The sequence below is a fragment of the Ovis aries genome, chromosome 14, assembly GCF_016772045.2.
Source record: "Ovis aries strain OAR_USU_Benz2616 breed Rambouillet chromosome 14, ARS-UI_Ramb_v3.0, whole genome shotgun sequence".
NCBI lineage: Eukaryota > Metazoa > Chordata > Mammalia > Artiodactyla > Bovidae > Ovis > Ovis aries.
This window is the reverse complement of record NC_056067.1, coordinates 62175913-62189269: the sequence shown is the minus strand read 5'-3', so window position 1 is coordinate 62189269 and position 13357 is coordinate 62175913. Positions and strand designations below refer to the sequence as shown.

Here is a 13357-nt window from a genome sequence, read left to right as displayed (position 1 = left end):
TGTGTGTGAACTAAGACAGCCTGTCGGACCCCCACAGCACATCTTCTTTAACCACTGAGCTAAAGAGTATCTGTTTTGAAGATAAGGATGATAATTTCCTTATGGCATTCATGTTAACACCCCCTAGAAGATAAGATTCCCTGCCCAGACGCCAGGGTCCTATAGTCTCCCTGCTTACTAAGTCTGTCTCTTGAAACTTTGAAGGAATGTACCCTGTCATATTGATGTATGTTCTTTGGATGAGGATAAGAATGTGCTGAAAACCATGCTTTAATGGAGCAGTTAGTCAGAGCTATTTCTGAGTCTGTCCCCCAGACTCTAATACTCGTTTTGGTTCCAATAAAACATTCCTATTCCCACTAGAGATTGTTAATTTTCACGTATACTTGAATTCTTTTGGTCATCGTAGACCTTAGGCAGAAAGGGCTGTAAATCAGGGGATGCCACTCAAACCCTGCTCCCTCCCAGTTCTCTGACACCACTCAGCTTCCCACAGTCTGCACATGACCTGAGAACACTCCAGCGTGTGTGTGTGTGGGTCTTCCCTGGTGGCTCAGTGGTAAAGAAGCTGCCTGCAATGCAGGAGATGCACGAGACTCGGGTTTGTTCCCTGGGTCGGCAAGATCCCCTGGAGGAGGGTGTACTGCTGATCCTATTCATGACACCAGTTGTCTCACTGTTCACACTGTCCCCTGAACCCACGGTAGACGAGGCGCAAGCTAAGGAGCTGGAAGGAGATGTGAGGAGTCGTAGAAGCTGCAGACACATTTCTTCTCTCCTGGCTGGCACGGCCGCCATAACACAGCCTCTCTCCTGGCTGGTGCAGCAGCCATAACCATAGCGTAGGTAACATGGAGCCATAACATAACCTCATATAACAAGCCATGGTGTTGCTGCCATGTGGCCCTAATGCTGGGCTTTCAGGGTGAAGCTCTTACAGGTGTCCTGCACACAGTGACCCATGATCAGCTGAGTATGTCATGATGCATATAAGTGCTATAAGTGATCTCAGCTGTTCACGTCACTCAGTCGTGTCCGATTCTTTGTGACCCCATGGACTGCAGCACGCCAGGCCTCCCTGTCCATCACCAGCTCCTGGAGTTTACTCGAACTCATGTCCATCGAGTTGGTGATGTCATCCAACCATCTCATCCTCTGTCGTCCTCTTCTCCTGCCCTCAATCTTTCCCAGCATCAGAGTCTTTTCCAGTGAGTCAGCTCTCTGCATCAGGTGGCCAAAGTATTGGAGCTTCAGCTTCAGCATCAGTCCTTCCAATGAACTTTCAGGACTGATCTCCTTTAGGATGGACTGGCTGGATCTCCTTGCAGTCCAAGGGACTCTCAAGAGTCTTCTCCAACACCACAGTTCAAAAGCACCACTTCTTCACTGCTCAGCTTTCTTTGTGGCCCAGCTCTCACATCTATACATGACTACTGGAAAAACCATAGCTTTGACTAGATGGACCTTTGTTGGCAAAGTAATGTCTTTGCGTTTTAATATGCTGTCTAGGTTGGTCATAGCTTCTCTTCCAAGGAGCAAGTGTCTTTTAATTTCTTGGCCGCAGTCACCATCTGCCAAGATTTTGAAGCCCAAGAAAATAAAGTCTGTCACTGTTTCCATTATTTCTCCATCTATTTGCCATGAAGTGATGGGACAGGATGCCATGATCTTAGTTTTTTGAATGTTGAGCTTGAAGCCAACTTTTTCATTCTCTTCTTTCACTTTCATCAAGAGGCTCTTTAGTTCCTCTTCACTTTCTGTCATAAAAGTGGTGTCATCTGCATATTTGAGGTTATTTATATTTCTCCCAGCAATCATGATTCCAGCTTGTGCTTCATCCAGTAGGCATTTCACATGATGTACTCTGCATATAAGTTAACTAAGCAGGATGACAATATGCAGCCTTGACGTACTCCTTTCCCAATTTGGAACCAGTCTATTTTTCTATGTCCAGTTCTAACTGTTGCTTCTTGACCTGCATACAGATTTCTTAGGAGGCAGGTAAGGTGGTCTGGTATTCCCAGTTCTTTGAGAGTTTTCCAGAGTTTGTTGTGATCCACACAGTCAAAGGCTTTAGTGTAGTCAATAAAACAGAAGTTGTTGTTTTTCTGGAACTCTCTTGCTTTTTCTATGATCCGTTGGATATTGGCAATTTGACCCTTGGTTCCTCTGCCTTTTCTAAATCCAGCTTGAACATCAGAAAGTTCTTGATTCACATACTACTGAAGCCTAGCTTGGAGAACTTTTAGCATTACTTTGCTAGTATGTGAGTTGAGTGCAATTGTGTGGTAGTTTGAACATTCTTTGGCATTCTTAGCTGTTACATAATCATTATTTATAAAACATGGGGCAAGAGTGAGAGGCTGCGTGATAAAAGAGCCTGGTCACACCATTTTGGCTAATTTGCCCCCTTCAGAGATCAAATTGCCAACATCCTCTGCATCATCGAAAAAGCAAGAGAGTCCCAGAAAAACATCTGCTTCTGCTTTACTGACTATGCCAAAGCCTTTGACTGTGTGGATCACAATAAACTGTGGAAGATTCTGAAAGAGATGGGAATACCAGACCACCTGACCTGCCTCTTGAGACACCTGTATGCAGGTCGGGAAGCAACAGTTAGAACTGGACATGGAACAACAGACTGGTTCCAAATAGGAAAAGGAGTACGTCAAAGCTGTATATTGTCACCTTGCTTATTTAACTTATATGCAAAGTACATCATGAGAAATGCTGGGCTGGAAGAAGCACAAGCTGGAATCAAGATTGCCGGGAGAAATATCAATAACCTCAGATATGCAGATGACACCACGCTTATGGCAGAAAGTGAAGAGGAACTAAAGAGCCTCTTGATGAAAGTGAAAGAGGAGAGTGAAAAAGTTGGCTTCAAGCTCAACATTCAGAAAACGAAGATCATGGCATCTGGTCCTGTCACTTCATGGCAGATAGATGGGGAAACAGTGGAAACAGTGTCAGACTTTATTTTTCTGGGCTCCAAAATCACTGCAGATGGTGACTGCAGCCATGAAAATAAAAGATGCTTTCTTCTTGGAAGGAAAGTTATGATCAACCTAGACAGCATATTCAAAAGCAGAGACATTATTTTGTCAACAAAGGTCCGTCTAGTCAAGGCTGATTTTTCCAGTAGTCATGAATGGATGTGAGAGTTGGACTATAAAGAAAGCTGAGTGCCGAAGGATTGATGCTTTTGAACTGTGGCGTTGGAGAAGACTCTTGAGAGTCCCTTGGACTGGAAGGAACTCCAATCAGTCCATCCTAAAGGAGATCAGTCCTGGATGTTCATTGGAAGGACCGATGCTGAAGCTGAAACTCCAGTACTTTGGCCACCTGATGCAAAGAGCTGACTCATTTGAAAAGACCCTGATTCTGGGAAAGATTGAGGGCAGGAGGAGAAGAGGATGACAGAGGATGAGATGGTTGGATGACATCACTGACTCAATGGACATGTTGAGTTTGCGTAAACTCTGGGAGTTGGTGATGGACAGGGAGTCCTGGCATGCTGTGGTTCATGGGGTTGCAAAGAGTCAGATACAACTGAGCAATTGAACTGAAACTGAAACTACAGAGGGCATAGCAGCCCACTCCAGTGTTCTTGCCTGGAGAATCTCATGGACAGAGGAGCCTGGCAGGCTACAGTTCGTGGGGTCACTAAGAGCTGAGCATGACTGAAGCAACTGAGCACACCCACTCTCCAGCGTGGGGGTCCCCAACCCAGCAGGACCCCAAGCAGAAGAGGGGCTTAAAATCTCTGATGTTAAATCAAGCAACACAAGCATTGAATAAGTAAGGTGCCTGTGTTCAGTCTTGCACAAACGGATGGAAGAGGATAAAAAGGATGTGACGTGATCCTTTCTTCAAGGAGCTCTTGGAGAGCTCCTTGTTTGCTGGGAGAGCTGAGCTCACAGGCAGGGGAGTGATACTTGATGTCAGAGGTCAGGAGCTCTGCTCCTCAGGAAGGAAAACCTGGCGCAGGAAGTGGAGGGGTGAAGGGTGGGTGGGGGTACTGCTGAAGGGTTTACTAGATTCTGACTTGCATCAAACGTGCTAAGACACTGGGCACAGACCTTCAAAATGGGACTGAAATGTAGTAGTGGACTCTTTGTTGTTGTTTAGTAGCTATGTTGTGTCCGACTGTTTGTGACCCAATGGACTGTAGCCCACCAGGCTCCTCTGTTCATGGAATTCTCCAGGCAGCAATACCAGAATGGGTTGCTATTTCCTTCTCTAGGGGATCCTCCTGGCCCAGGGACTGAATCAATGTCTCCTGCATTGGCAGGGGAACCCTTTACCCCTGAGCCACCTGGGATGTTCCAGTTGACTTTTACACTAACTGACAAAAAAATTGAAGTATAATCCACTTAAAATAGTCTAAATTAAAAAAAAAATTCAACCACACAAGATGTAAAAGCGTGGCTGAAGCTGTGTGGAGGGCTTAGTTCTTTTTTATGGCTGAGTAACTGTTTGCAATGAGCAAGCTAATATTTTTCTTTCTTCCTCTGGTTGTTGATTACACTATGGTACTTTCTGGTGAAAATTGATCTTGCTGCACACTTCCGAAGCATGCACTTTCCTCTATGCATATTATATTTTTAAAAGATTACATAGAAATTGTACAGCATTGGGGAATTCCCTAGAGGTCCAGGGGTAAGGACTTAGCGGTTTCCCTGCTGTGGTCCGGGGGTTCATTCTCTCATCTGGTAACTAAGTTCCCAAAAGTTATGCCAAAAAAAAAAAGTACAAGGTCAAAGTCATTTTGTCCACTGGGAAAATATTTATGGCTGTAAATGCATCCCACATTCACACTCCATAGAGGCTCAGAGTGTCCTTGAGTCAGCAGACCCTTCAGTGCCAACAGCCACGACATATCTGGCAGGGCCCCACCCAACACGGAGAAAAGCCTGTGGCAAGGGGCTCGCAGGATGAATCAGGTAGTAGGGCACCACGAGGGTGAGTGCCACTGAGACACCAAAATACGCCTCAAAGCGGATGAACATCGTGATCATGATGCTGCAGGGGATGGACGGCTGAGGATTTAGGGCCTCTCCCCTGCGAGATGGGAGGAGGTCTTGGATCAGGAAAACACACCACAGTGGAAGCACAAAATCAAATTCCTTCCTCCATGTCCAGAAGCGGGCTAACCTTCTCCCGACCCCTAAAGCCAAGGGCAGCCCACACTGTGCCCAAGCCCCCAATGGGACACACAATGACCATGTTACCTCAGGTGGAAATGGAATCAAAACCAAAAAATGCACAGAAACATGTTACTGCTCCATGGAGAATCCCATTAAAGCCAAAGGGCACTCAACATCCAACAATGATTTTCTAAAAGAAGGAAACTATGCACTCCTCAATTACACAATAAGAATACTGATCCAAGTAAATGAATCTCAGCCTGGGAATGATTTTGTCAATTTTGACAATGGTCTGTGTCTTGCTTTTCTGCCTCTCACATCAGAGACCACTCCAGCCCTAATCCCACACCATTCTGCCACCCAAGCCTTTCCCACCCTAGCTCCCCCTCCACACTCTGCTCTTCCCATTCTGTCGCTGACTCCTGACTCACCGGTGACCAGCAGCACCAGGCCCAGGGTAAAAAAGTCTGGGTACGTGGCCAGGAAAGAGGGCATATACGGAGAGAAAGTTTCCTGTAATGCCTGAGAGATGTGGTTCCCAATGAGGCTGCCAGGCCCGGGCTACGCTGGTGGTGCCTGCAGTGGCAGAAGGAATATTCACAAAATTGTGTGTGTGTGTGTGTGTGTGTGTGTGTGTGTGTGTGTGAGTGCGCACACGCTCAGTCTTGTCTGATTCATTGCGACCCCATGGACTGTAGCCCGCCAGGCTCCTCTGTCCATGGGATTCCCCAGGCAAGAATACTTGAGTGGGCTGCCATTTCCTCCTCCAGGGAAGCTTCCCACCCAGGGATGGAAGCCGCGTTTCTTGTCTTCTGCACTGGCAGGCAGATTCTTTACCACTGCACCACCTGGAAAGCCTTCGCAAAATAGGTCAGCTATTTAATATGCTAGGAGGAGATCAATGTTATGCAAGAAAATATCACAGGAAATTGGGACCAGGAGAGCTGGAAAGTGAGACTAGAAAATTTAAAACCAGATATAAGGGAAAATTCCATGAAGGCAGCAGCTGAGCAAAGACTTCAAAATGGTGAAGGGATGAGCCCACGGGACATACCTTCTTCTCACACACTCCGTACAGCTCCCTGACCCCTGGGTTCTTGGTTCATCATTTAAAGAGAGCAGGAGAGAGGTGAATAGAATGACACTGTGGGAGTTTCCTGCTACTGTTATCCTCTTTACCCCCAAGGTGGATAACAAGGTTCTCATGAATGAATGAAGAGTGAAGAACTAAATCCTGCCTCTTTGTTTCCTGATCTGAAACCCACAACTTCCCCTGATCCATCATCTCACTGAGGGCAAAGGACAGTATGAGGTTCCAGCCAGGAATGAAGGTGCGCAACTGACCCACGGTGATGTAGCTGTAGATACACAGTACCAGAGCATGGTACCTGGGCCCCAAACTCAGCATAGCAGAGCCCAGACATCACACAAGACAGGTCAGCCACCAAGAAGGAGATGACAATCGCTGGTCCAGCGACAGACAGGGCGACTGCACCAGTGAGGACATACATGCTGGCTCCCAGGGTTCTGCTCACACCCAAGGCCACCGGGTCAAGGGTGTTCAGATGAGCTTCGGGACTTTCAGACTCCTCTATGGGTTCCAGCGGCTGCCAGAAGCAGTTTGCCTACCAGCTTCTGGGCAAACTGTCAAACATACTAATGCAGCATCCTAGACACAGATGAGGAGGTTGCACTCTGCAGAAGAAACGAGGCACAAAGCCATGGAGAACGCCATCTGCCCTCGGCCCTGTGAGTCCAAGTCCACAGGGCAGTGGCCTTGTGAGGGAAGCTCTCCATCTCCGAGCTCTGGTTTCTACAGACACAAATGAAACTTTTAATACATTTCAAAGTTATTGGAAGTATAAGAGGATTGAGGGGGGCAGAAGATGCTGCATCAGAATGGGCCACATTACTGAAACGGACACAGACGTTTTTAAGATGGCAAACTTTACGCTCTGTGGTATGTTACTACTGTTTCCTAAACTGCTGCCATGGTGAATAATAGACCCAGCTTCACAGAGTTGTGGGTCGGAGCAAACCTGATGGTAAGTTAGTATAAATCACCATACAGTCACCCCTGAGGTGTAACAATCTGGGGGTCCTCAAGTCCCTTACATCATCCCCGCATCCACAGAGAAGGAGTCTGCCAATACAGAGGGTCAACATTATACAGGAGACTGACATCAGTATTTACATCACAAACCCTGTATAAGGAGAATCGTTACTATTCTTTCTTTTTTTTTTTTTGAAAGCAAGCAACATTAATTTATTAAGTCTGCAAGGCAATGCACTAAGGCTTTTTCATTTCATCTGCACATGATAAATGAATATGGTTATTTTCATTTGTACAAAACTATCGTATAGGAAACTTATTTAGGTTACAATAAGTACTGAGCAGCCACATGGTGTATAAAGCTGATTCGTTGTTACAGAGGAAGGTTTCCCCCACCCCCACCCCCACACACACACAAAACCAAGCCTGTGATGTTATATATGTACAATCAGAATTTTATTTCAAAACAAAGAACTGTAGCAACAATAATAGAAAAAATCCATTTGGAAATTATTCACAACCTGGTCACTGAGAACTGGGAAATATTCCATGCTGCGCCACTGCCGACCCTCTGGGCTGAGGAGTCGGAGCAGAGGGGCAGCTGGAGGACAAGCCCCCATCACGGCAAAGCCCTGTCCCAAGGCTCTGTGAGTTTTGTACCCAAAGGCTCAGCAACCAGAGGAAATGGTGAGAACTTAGAATCAAAATACTGTCATAGGCGAGGGTTTGACTGAAGGGCTTGAAATATGTAAGCATCAAAGAGGGAAAGGAAGATCTGACAACATATGAAAAAGGGATGAAGAGCCCAGTCTCCACTTCTAAAAATACTGGATGATCCTGGAGGTGGCCGTGGGCTGTGGTAAATGTAATCCCTCCGTCTAGCAAACCCTCTGGCCACCCAGATCTAGAAGCTTATTGTTCCCCTAAGAATGCCTCCCTCTCCCCCATGATGCCCTTCCAGCGCATCCAGGAGGCATCATGTCCTGGTCTCACACTCCTTCCTGTCTTCTCCTGCTCTCTGAGTGGAGAGTGAGTCCTCTGCTCTCAGTCTCAATATTTAGGGAGTTCTCTCTGTCCTCTCCAACAAGGAAAGGCAGCCAGGTGAGGCGGAATTCTGAAGTTTCAAAGAAAACCATTGATGCAGATTCCACCCAGCAGAGGCAGTGTTGTTTACACAGACACAAGTGAGTCTGAACACATTAGACCCAACAGGGGCCTTAGGAACCTAACAAGATAACCAGCAACTGCTTTGTGACAGTGCACACACGTTCACGCTCACGTGTGGGCCTTGCCGCACATCCACACAGACTGTCACATGTGGTCTACAGGAAAGTTCAAGTCCCTCAGGGGGCACCTGCCATAACACTATGGTAACATGGTAACAAGGGCAACTTGACGCGGTAAACAGACATAAACAAGCATGAGATGCCCCTCATGTAATAACACACGTCAATTGGATAATAATCGTTCAGGAAAAAAAAATCATCTTCCAGCGCTGAGGTTACAAATTCCAAGTTAGCTATAAACATCTTTGAGTTCTTTTAAAGCTATGGCTTAAAGGAAAAGAAAAATCAACACCTAAAATCCTCTAAACAACAAACTGAACAAATAATGAACCTCTACCAAGAACCAAGATTTTTGGTTGCTCACTTGGGAGGCTCTCCCACCAGATGGGTGATAGGGATATATATATATTTTTAAAGTGAGTTCACCACAGAGAAAGAAGCTGCTTGGTCCAATGAGGGGAGAGAGGATTTGTAGAAATAACCATCCCTTCTCTGGACTCCATCCAAAATTAGAACCTATAAACCCCTATTAACTACAATCCCCACCTTAGCAATAATCCTAGATTTCAAGTAATACTACATATAATCTTAAACGAAGAAAAAAGTTCCAAAGGAAACCAATAGCTTCTTTACACAGGCACATGACTTTTCTGAGAAAGTTGAGAGTTTTTATCCGAAGGAGAGACATTGTTAAGAGGCAACGTGCAAACCTCACACACCACATCACGCATCCTCCAATCATGCATGACCTTTCTCCCTAAATCCTTCCCTTCGTATTGTACCTTAACCTCTTTGGTATAAAATCTTCCACCCTATAACCTCTCCTGAAGCACCTCCCTCTAACCTCAATTTCCTTATGCTTTCATTATTTGGTAAAATTACTTTATATTTCAAACAATAAATATGCAATAAAACCAGAAGGTTAAATAAAGCTCAATTTAAGTTGCTCAGCAGAGCTGTACGGGAGAGAAGGAGCTCTTATGGAATCCCTCTCTGCCCCCTACTGTTGAGTGTACCTGTTTCCTGGTGAGTCTGAGGTTGGAGGAATGGCACCTTCTAGCCCACTCCCCAAAATGCGCTGAGGCAATTTTAGAACCTAAGGGCGCATAGCTGACCAAGTTGTCACATACCAAGCGGCCAATCCCTCCTGAAATGAAGGTAGGTTTACTTGGTCTTTCCTGAGCTGAAGAAAATGTCCAAGAAATGAAATTTTTAAAAGCCATTGATGACAACGACTGACCCCAGCCTTGGAACCCTCTGAGCGCCCATCGAGTGTGTGGATGAGAAAAGAATGGAATAGCAGCATTCAGAAACAGTCCTGGGTTACAACCTGATGCGGTCTCTCTGCTTGCTCAGGGGGAGGCTGCTTTTCGTGACGGGAGGGAGATAGGTAGGAGGCACGTCTTAGGCGCTGGTGTCCATCGTGGGCTGGATGCTGTTCATCTCCGTGATGGGGTCTTCCTCACCACAGATTCCTGTCTGCACCTTCCCTTCAAAGGCTCGTGTAATTTCCTCAAAAGTCCTGCCACGGGTCTCAGGAACTTTGAAGAAGGTGAAGACCCAGAAGATAATGAGGAAGAGGGTGAAGAAGATGAAAATGTAGGCGCCTAAGTACAACGTGGCCAAGGGGAAGGACAGCCCAACCAGGAAGTTGGAGGTCCAGTTGGAACAACCAGCCACTGCCATGGCAGCTGGGCGGGGCCCCTGGCTGAAGAATTCAGCCACAATGAACCAGGGAATGGGGCCTGGGCCAATTTCAAAGAAGGCCACGAAGACCAGGATGGCTACAATACAGACAAAGCTCATCCAGCTATAATCAGTCTTTAGTAACAAAGAAATCATAATGAGGATGGAACAAAAAGCCATCCCTCCAAGTCCAGTCAGGTGTAGAGTCCTCCTCCCAGCCCTTTCCACCAAGAACAGAGACACCACAGTGAAGATGGTGTTGACCACACCTGTGCTGATGGTGGCATAGACTGGCTCCTGGACACCTGCGTCTTTGAAGATTCCTGTCGAGTAGTAGATCACCGTATTGATCCCAGAGAGCTGCTGGGAGAGCTGGAGCATGATGGAGACAACGATGGGTTTCCGGTAGTTGGGGGCACGGAAGAGTTCTAGCACGGTGACTTGCTTCTCCTGCGACATCCGCGCACTCTCATCCTTCATCTCCTGGATGTCCTGAGCCACATCCTTGGTGCCCCGTAATCTCTGGAGGACCTCCTTTGCCTTCTCCTCCTCCCTTCTGTTAATGAGCAAGAATCTAGGACTTTCAGGGCAAAATGGAAGGGCAGCGCACTGGATGATGGCTGGTACGATGGTGAAGCCCAGGAGCAGAGGCCAGAGATCTTTAGTCCCCAAGATGACTTTTAGACCAAAGATCTGGGCCACCAGAATTCCGATAACGATGCCCAGCTGGTTGAGAGTACCAAAGGCGCCCCGCAGGGTAGTAGGTGAGATCTCTTCAATGTACATGGGCACGAATCCTGTGCAGAGTCCGCAGAAGACACCGATAACCAGTCGGCCCACGATCAGCATTTCAACCGACTCTGCTATTTTGCAGAATCCCATAAGGCAGCCACCAGCTATGGCCAACAGGTTAACAATAAGCATTGAATTGCGCCTGCCAAATCGGTTGACAAAGAGTCCAATGGAGAAGGAACCGATCATACCACCCACGGAGAAGATGGCCACAGACAAGGACCACAGGAAAGTGAGGAGCATGCTGGACGGGGGGGTTTCTGACCACTCTTCCAAAGCGTAATTGAGAAAGTCCTTTATGATCGCCTCAGGAGCGTTGATGACTCCAGTGTTGTAGCCAAACTGGAAAGAGCCTATGGTAGCAACTGAGATGGCGAAGATCAGAGGTGCGGTGATCTTTGTGGTTCCCATGGCCCTAATTTAATTCTTTTCAAATCTTTGATAAAGATCTAGGAGTGGGACTCCAGAGACCCCTCTTCCAGGCACAAAACCTCCAAAATGTCCTCTCTCGGCAGCAAGATTTCCTCCAGGTCCTCAGTCTATTATTTCTATATTAAAGAGTCTATAAAGAGTCTCACAACCTCTAGACTTGATCCAATCCCCCTCTCCCCACCTCTTCTCACACAAACACAACAGCTCTCAGCTTCTTCTGCTTTCGTCTGGAAAATGGGTCTCTCCACCCATAGACTGGAGCTGGGCTGACCCCCCTGCACTCTGGGGTTGCAGAGGTCTCTTTGGGAGGATGTGAACTCAGCGCCCAGTCTCCCACAGAAGAAGCTGATCCAAGACTTACTGGATCCTTGGAGCAGAGCCTGGAGCACCTGGTCAGTCAGGGAGGCTGAGGGCAAGGCGCACGGGGCTGGAGCTGAGACATCTCCAAGAACCGAAGCAGGGAGTCCTGAGCACAGAAGACAGTCCTCACCCCTGGGCTGTTGGGGTGGAGATGGGGCTGGGTGGGCGGGGAGCAGTGTGGCTATCAGCCCTGACTCTTCTGTGGTTACCCTCGGTGGGGTGGTTCTGAGAGGTTTTTTTAAGTGTGGTAAAATACCCATAACACAAAATTGACCATTTTAGCCATTTTTAAGTCTGCAGGTCAGTTGTGTTAAGGACCTTCAAATTTTGTGCAAACTTCAGAAGTTTTTCATCTTGCAAAAACATCAGTTCTGTTCCATTCAATGGTAATTCCCATTTCCTGTTCACAGTTCCTGGCAATTACCCTTCTACATTCTGTCTCTATGAATCTGACCACTCCAGGTGCTTCATTCTAAGTGGAATCATTCAATATTTCTCCTTTCCTGGCAGGTTTATTTTACCTAGTAAAATGTCCACAAGGCCATCCCTACTGTATCTTGTGTTAGAATTCCCTTTCTTTTTAATGGTGAACAATACTCTATTGTGGGTACCTACCATATTGGCTTATACATTCTTGATCAATGGAAAACTTGTGTTGCTCTCATGCGTTAGTTATTGTGAAACATGCTGTGAACAGGGATTTGCAAATATCTGTTCCAGAGTGTGCATTCAATCCTTCTGCGTACATCATCAAAAGTGGAATCACTGACTCAAACAGTCATAAGATTTTTATCTGCTTGTGATGGAGAAGATGTTCACAGATTGAAGTATGGGAACATTGTTTTGACTTATAATACATGATTCAGCCTAAACTTTGTGTGAACTGAACCCTCACAGAATGTCTTCTTTAACAAGTGAGGTGAAGAGCATCTGTTTTGAAGATAAGGATGAGTAACTCCCTCCTCACGGCATGAGTGTTAGCACTCTCTGGGAGATAAGGTTCCCTTCCCAGTCACCAGGGAGCTGCTGTCTTGCTGTCTGTGGATGAGGTCTGCCTCTTTTGAGGCCTTGAAGGAGTACACCCTGTCATGTTCACGTATGTCCTGAGCTTGGATGAGGTAGAAGACTGCGCTGGACCCCACGCTTCAGCAGAGCAGCTCCTCAGAGCTCCAGGGACACTGTCCTCAGTTTGGCTCAAAGAAAACTCTTTTCTAGTTCAGTTATGTACTTTTCATTGACCCTTTCTGTGGACACTTGAGATCAAGGACATTGCAAAGTACGAGCTGTAAGACTTGAGATCCCGCTCAACCCTGCTCCCTCCCAGTCCTCTTACCTGACTCGACCCCCCACAGTCTGCACCCGACCTGAGACACCCCAGTGTGGGGACCTTCAAGCTCAGCGGTGCCCCAACCAGGAGAAGGCAGCTTAACGTGACTGATGTGAATTCAAGCAACACAAACATTGAACAAGCACTGTGCTTTGTTGAGTCTTGAACGGTTGATGGGAGAGGATAAAGGGGGTGTGACTTGGTCTTCCTCAAGGAGTTCTGTTGCTGGGAGAGCCGAGCACAGAGATGGAGAAGTGATACATGATGTGAG

At 46.8% G+C, this 13357-nt stretch overlaps 1 protein-coding gene across 1 annotated transcript; it reads right to left on the bottom strand.

The window, feature by feature from the left end:
* Positions 1-7637: 7637 nt before the first annotated feature.
* On the bottom strand, positions 7638-11884 carry LOC121816563 (solute carrier family 2, facilitated glucose transporter member 3-like). The gene has a single exon (XM_042232432.2). The coding sequence runs from the start codon at positions 11376-11378 to the stop codon at positions 9894-9896; it is 1485 nt and encodes a 494-aa protein (XP_042088366.1). The 5' UTR covers positions 11379-11884; the 3' UTR covers positions 7638-9893.
* Positions 11885-13357: the final 1473 nt, after the last annotated feature.

Bases quoted from the DNA above. Each gene is read 5' to 3' on its own strand.
- LOC121816563 (XM_042232432.2), bottom strand. From the start codon at position 11,378: ATGGGAACCACAAAGATCACCGCACCTCTGATCTTCGCCATCTCAGTT.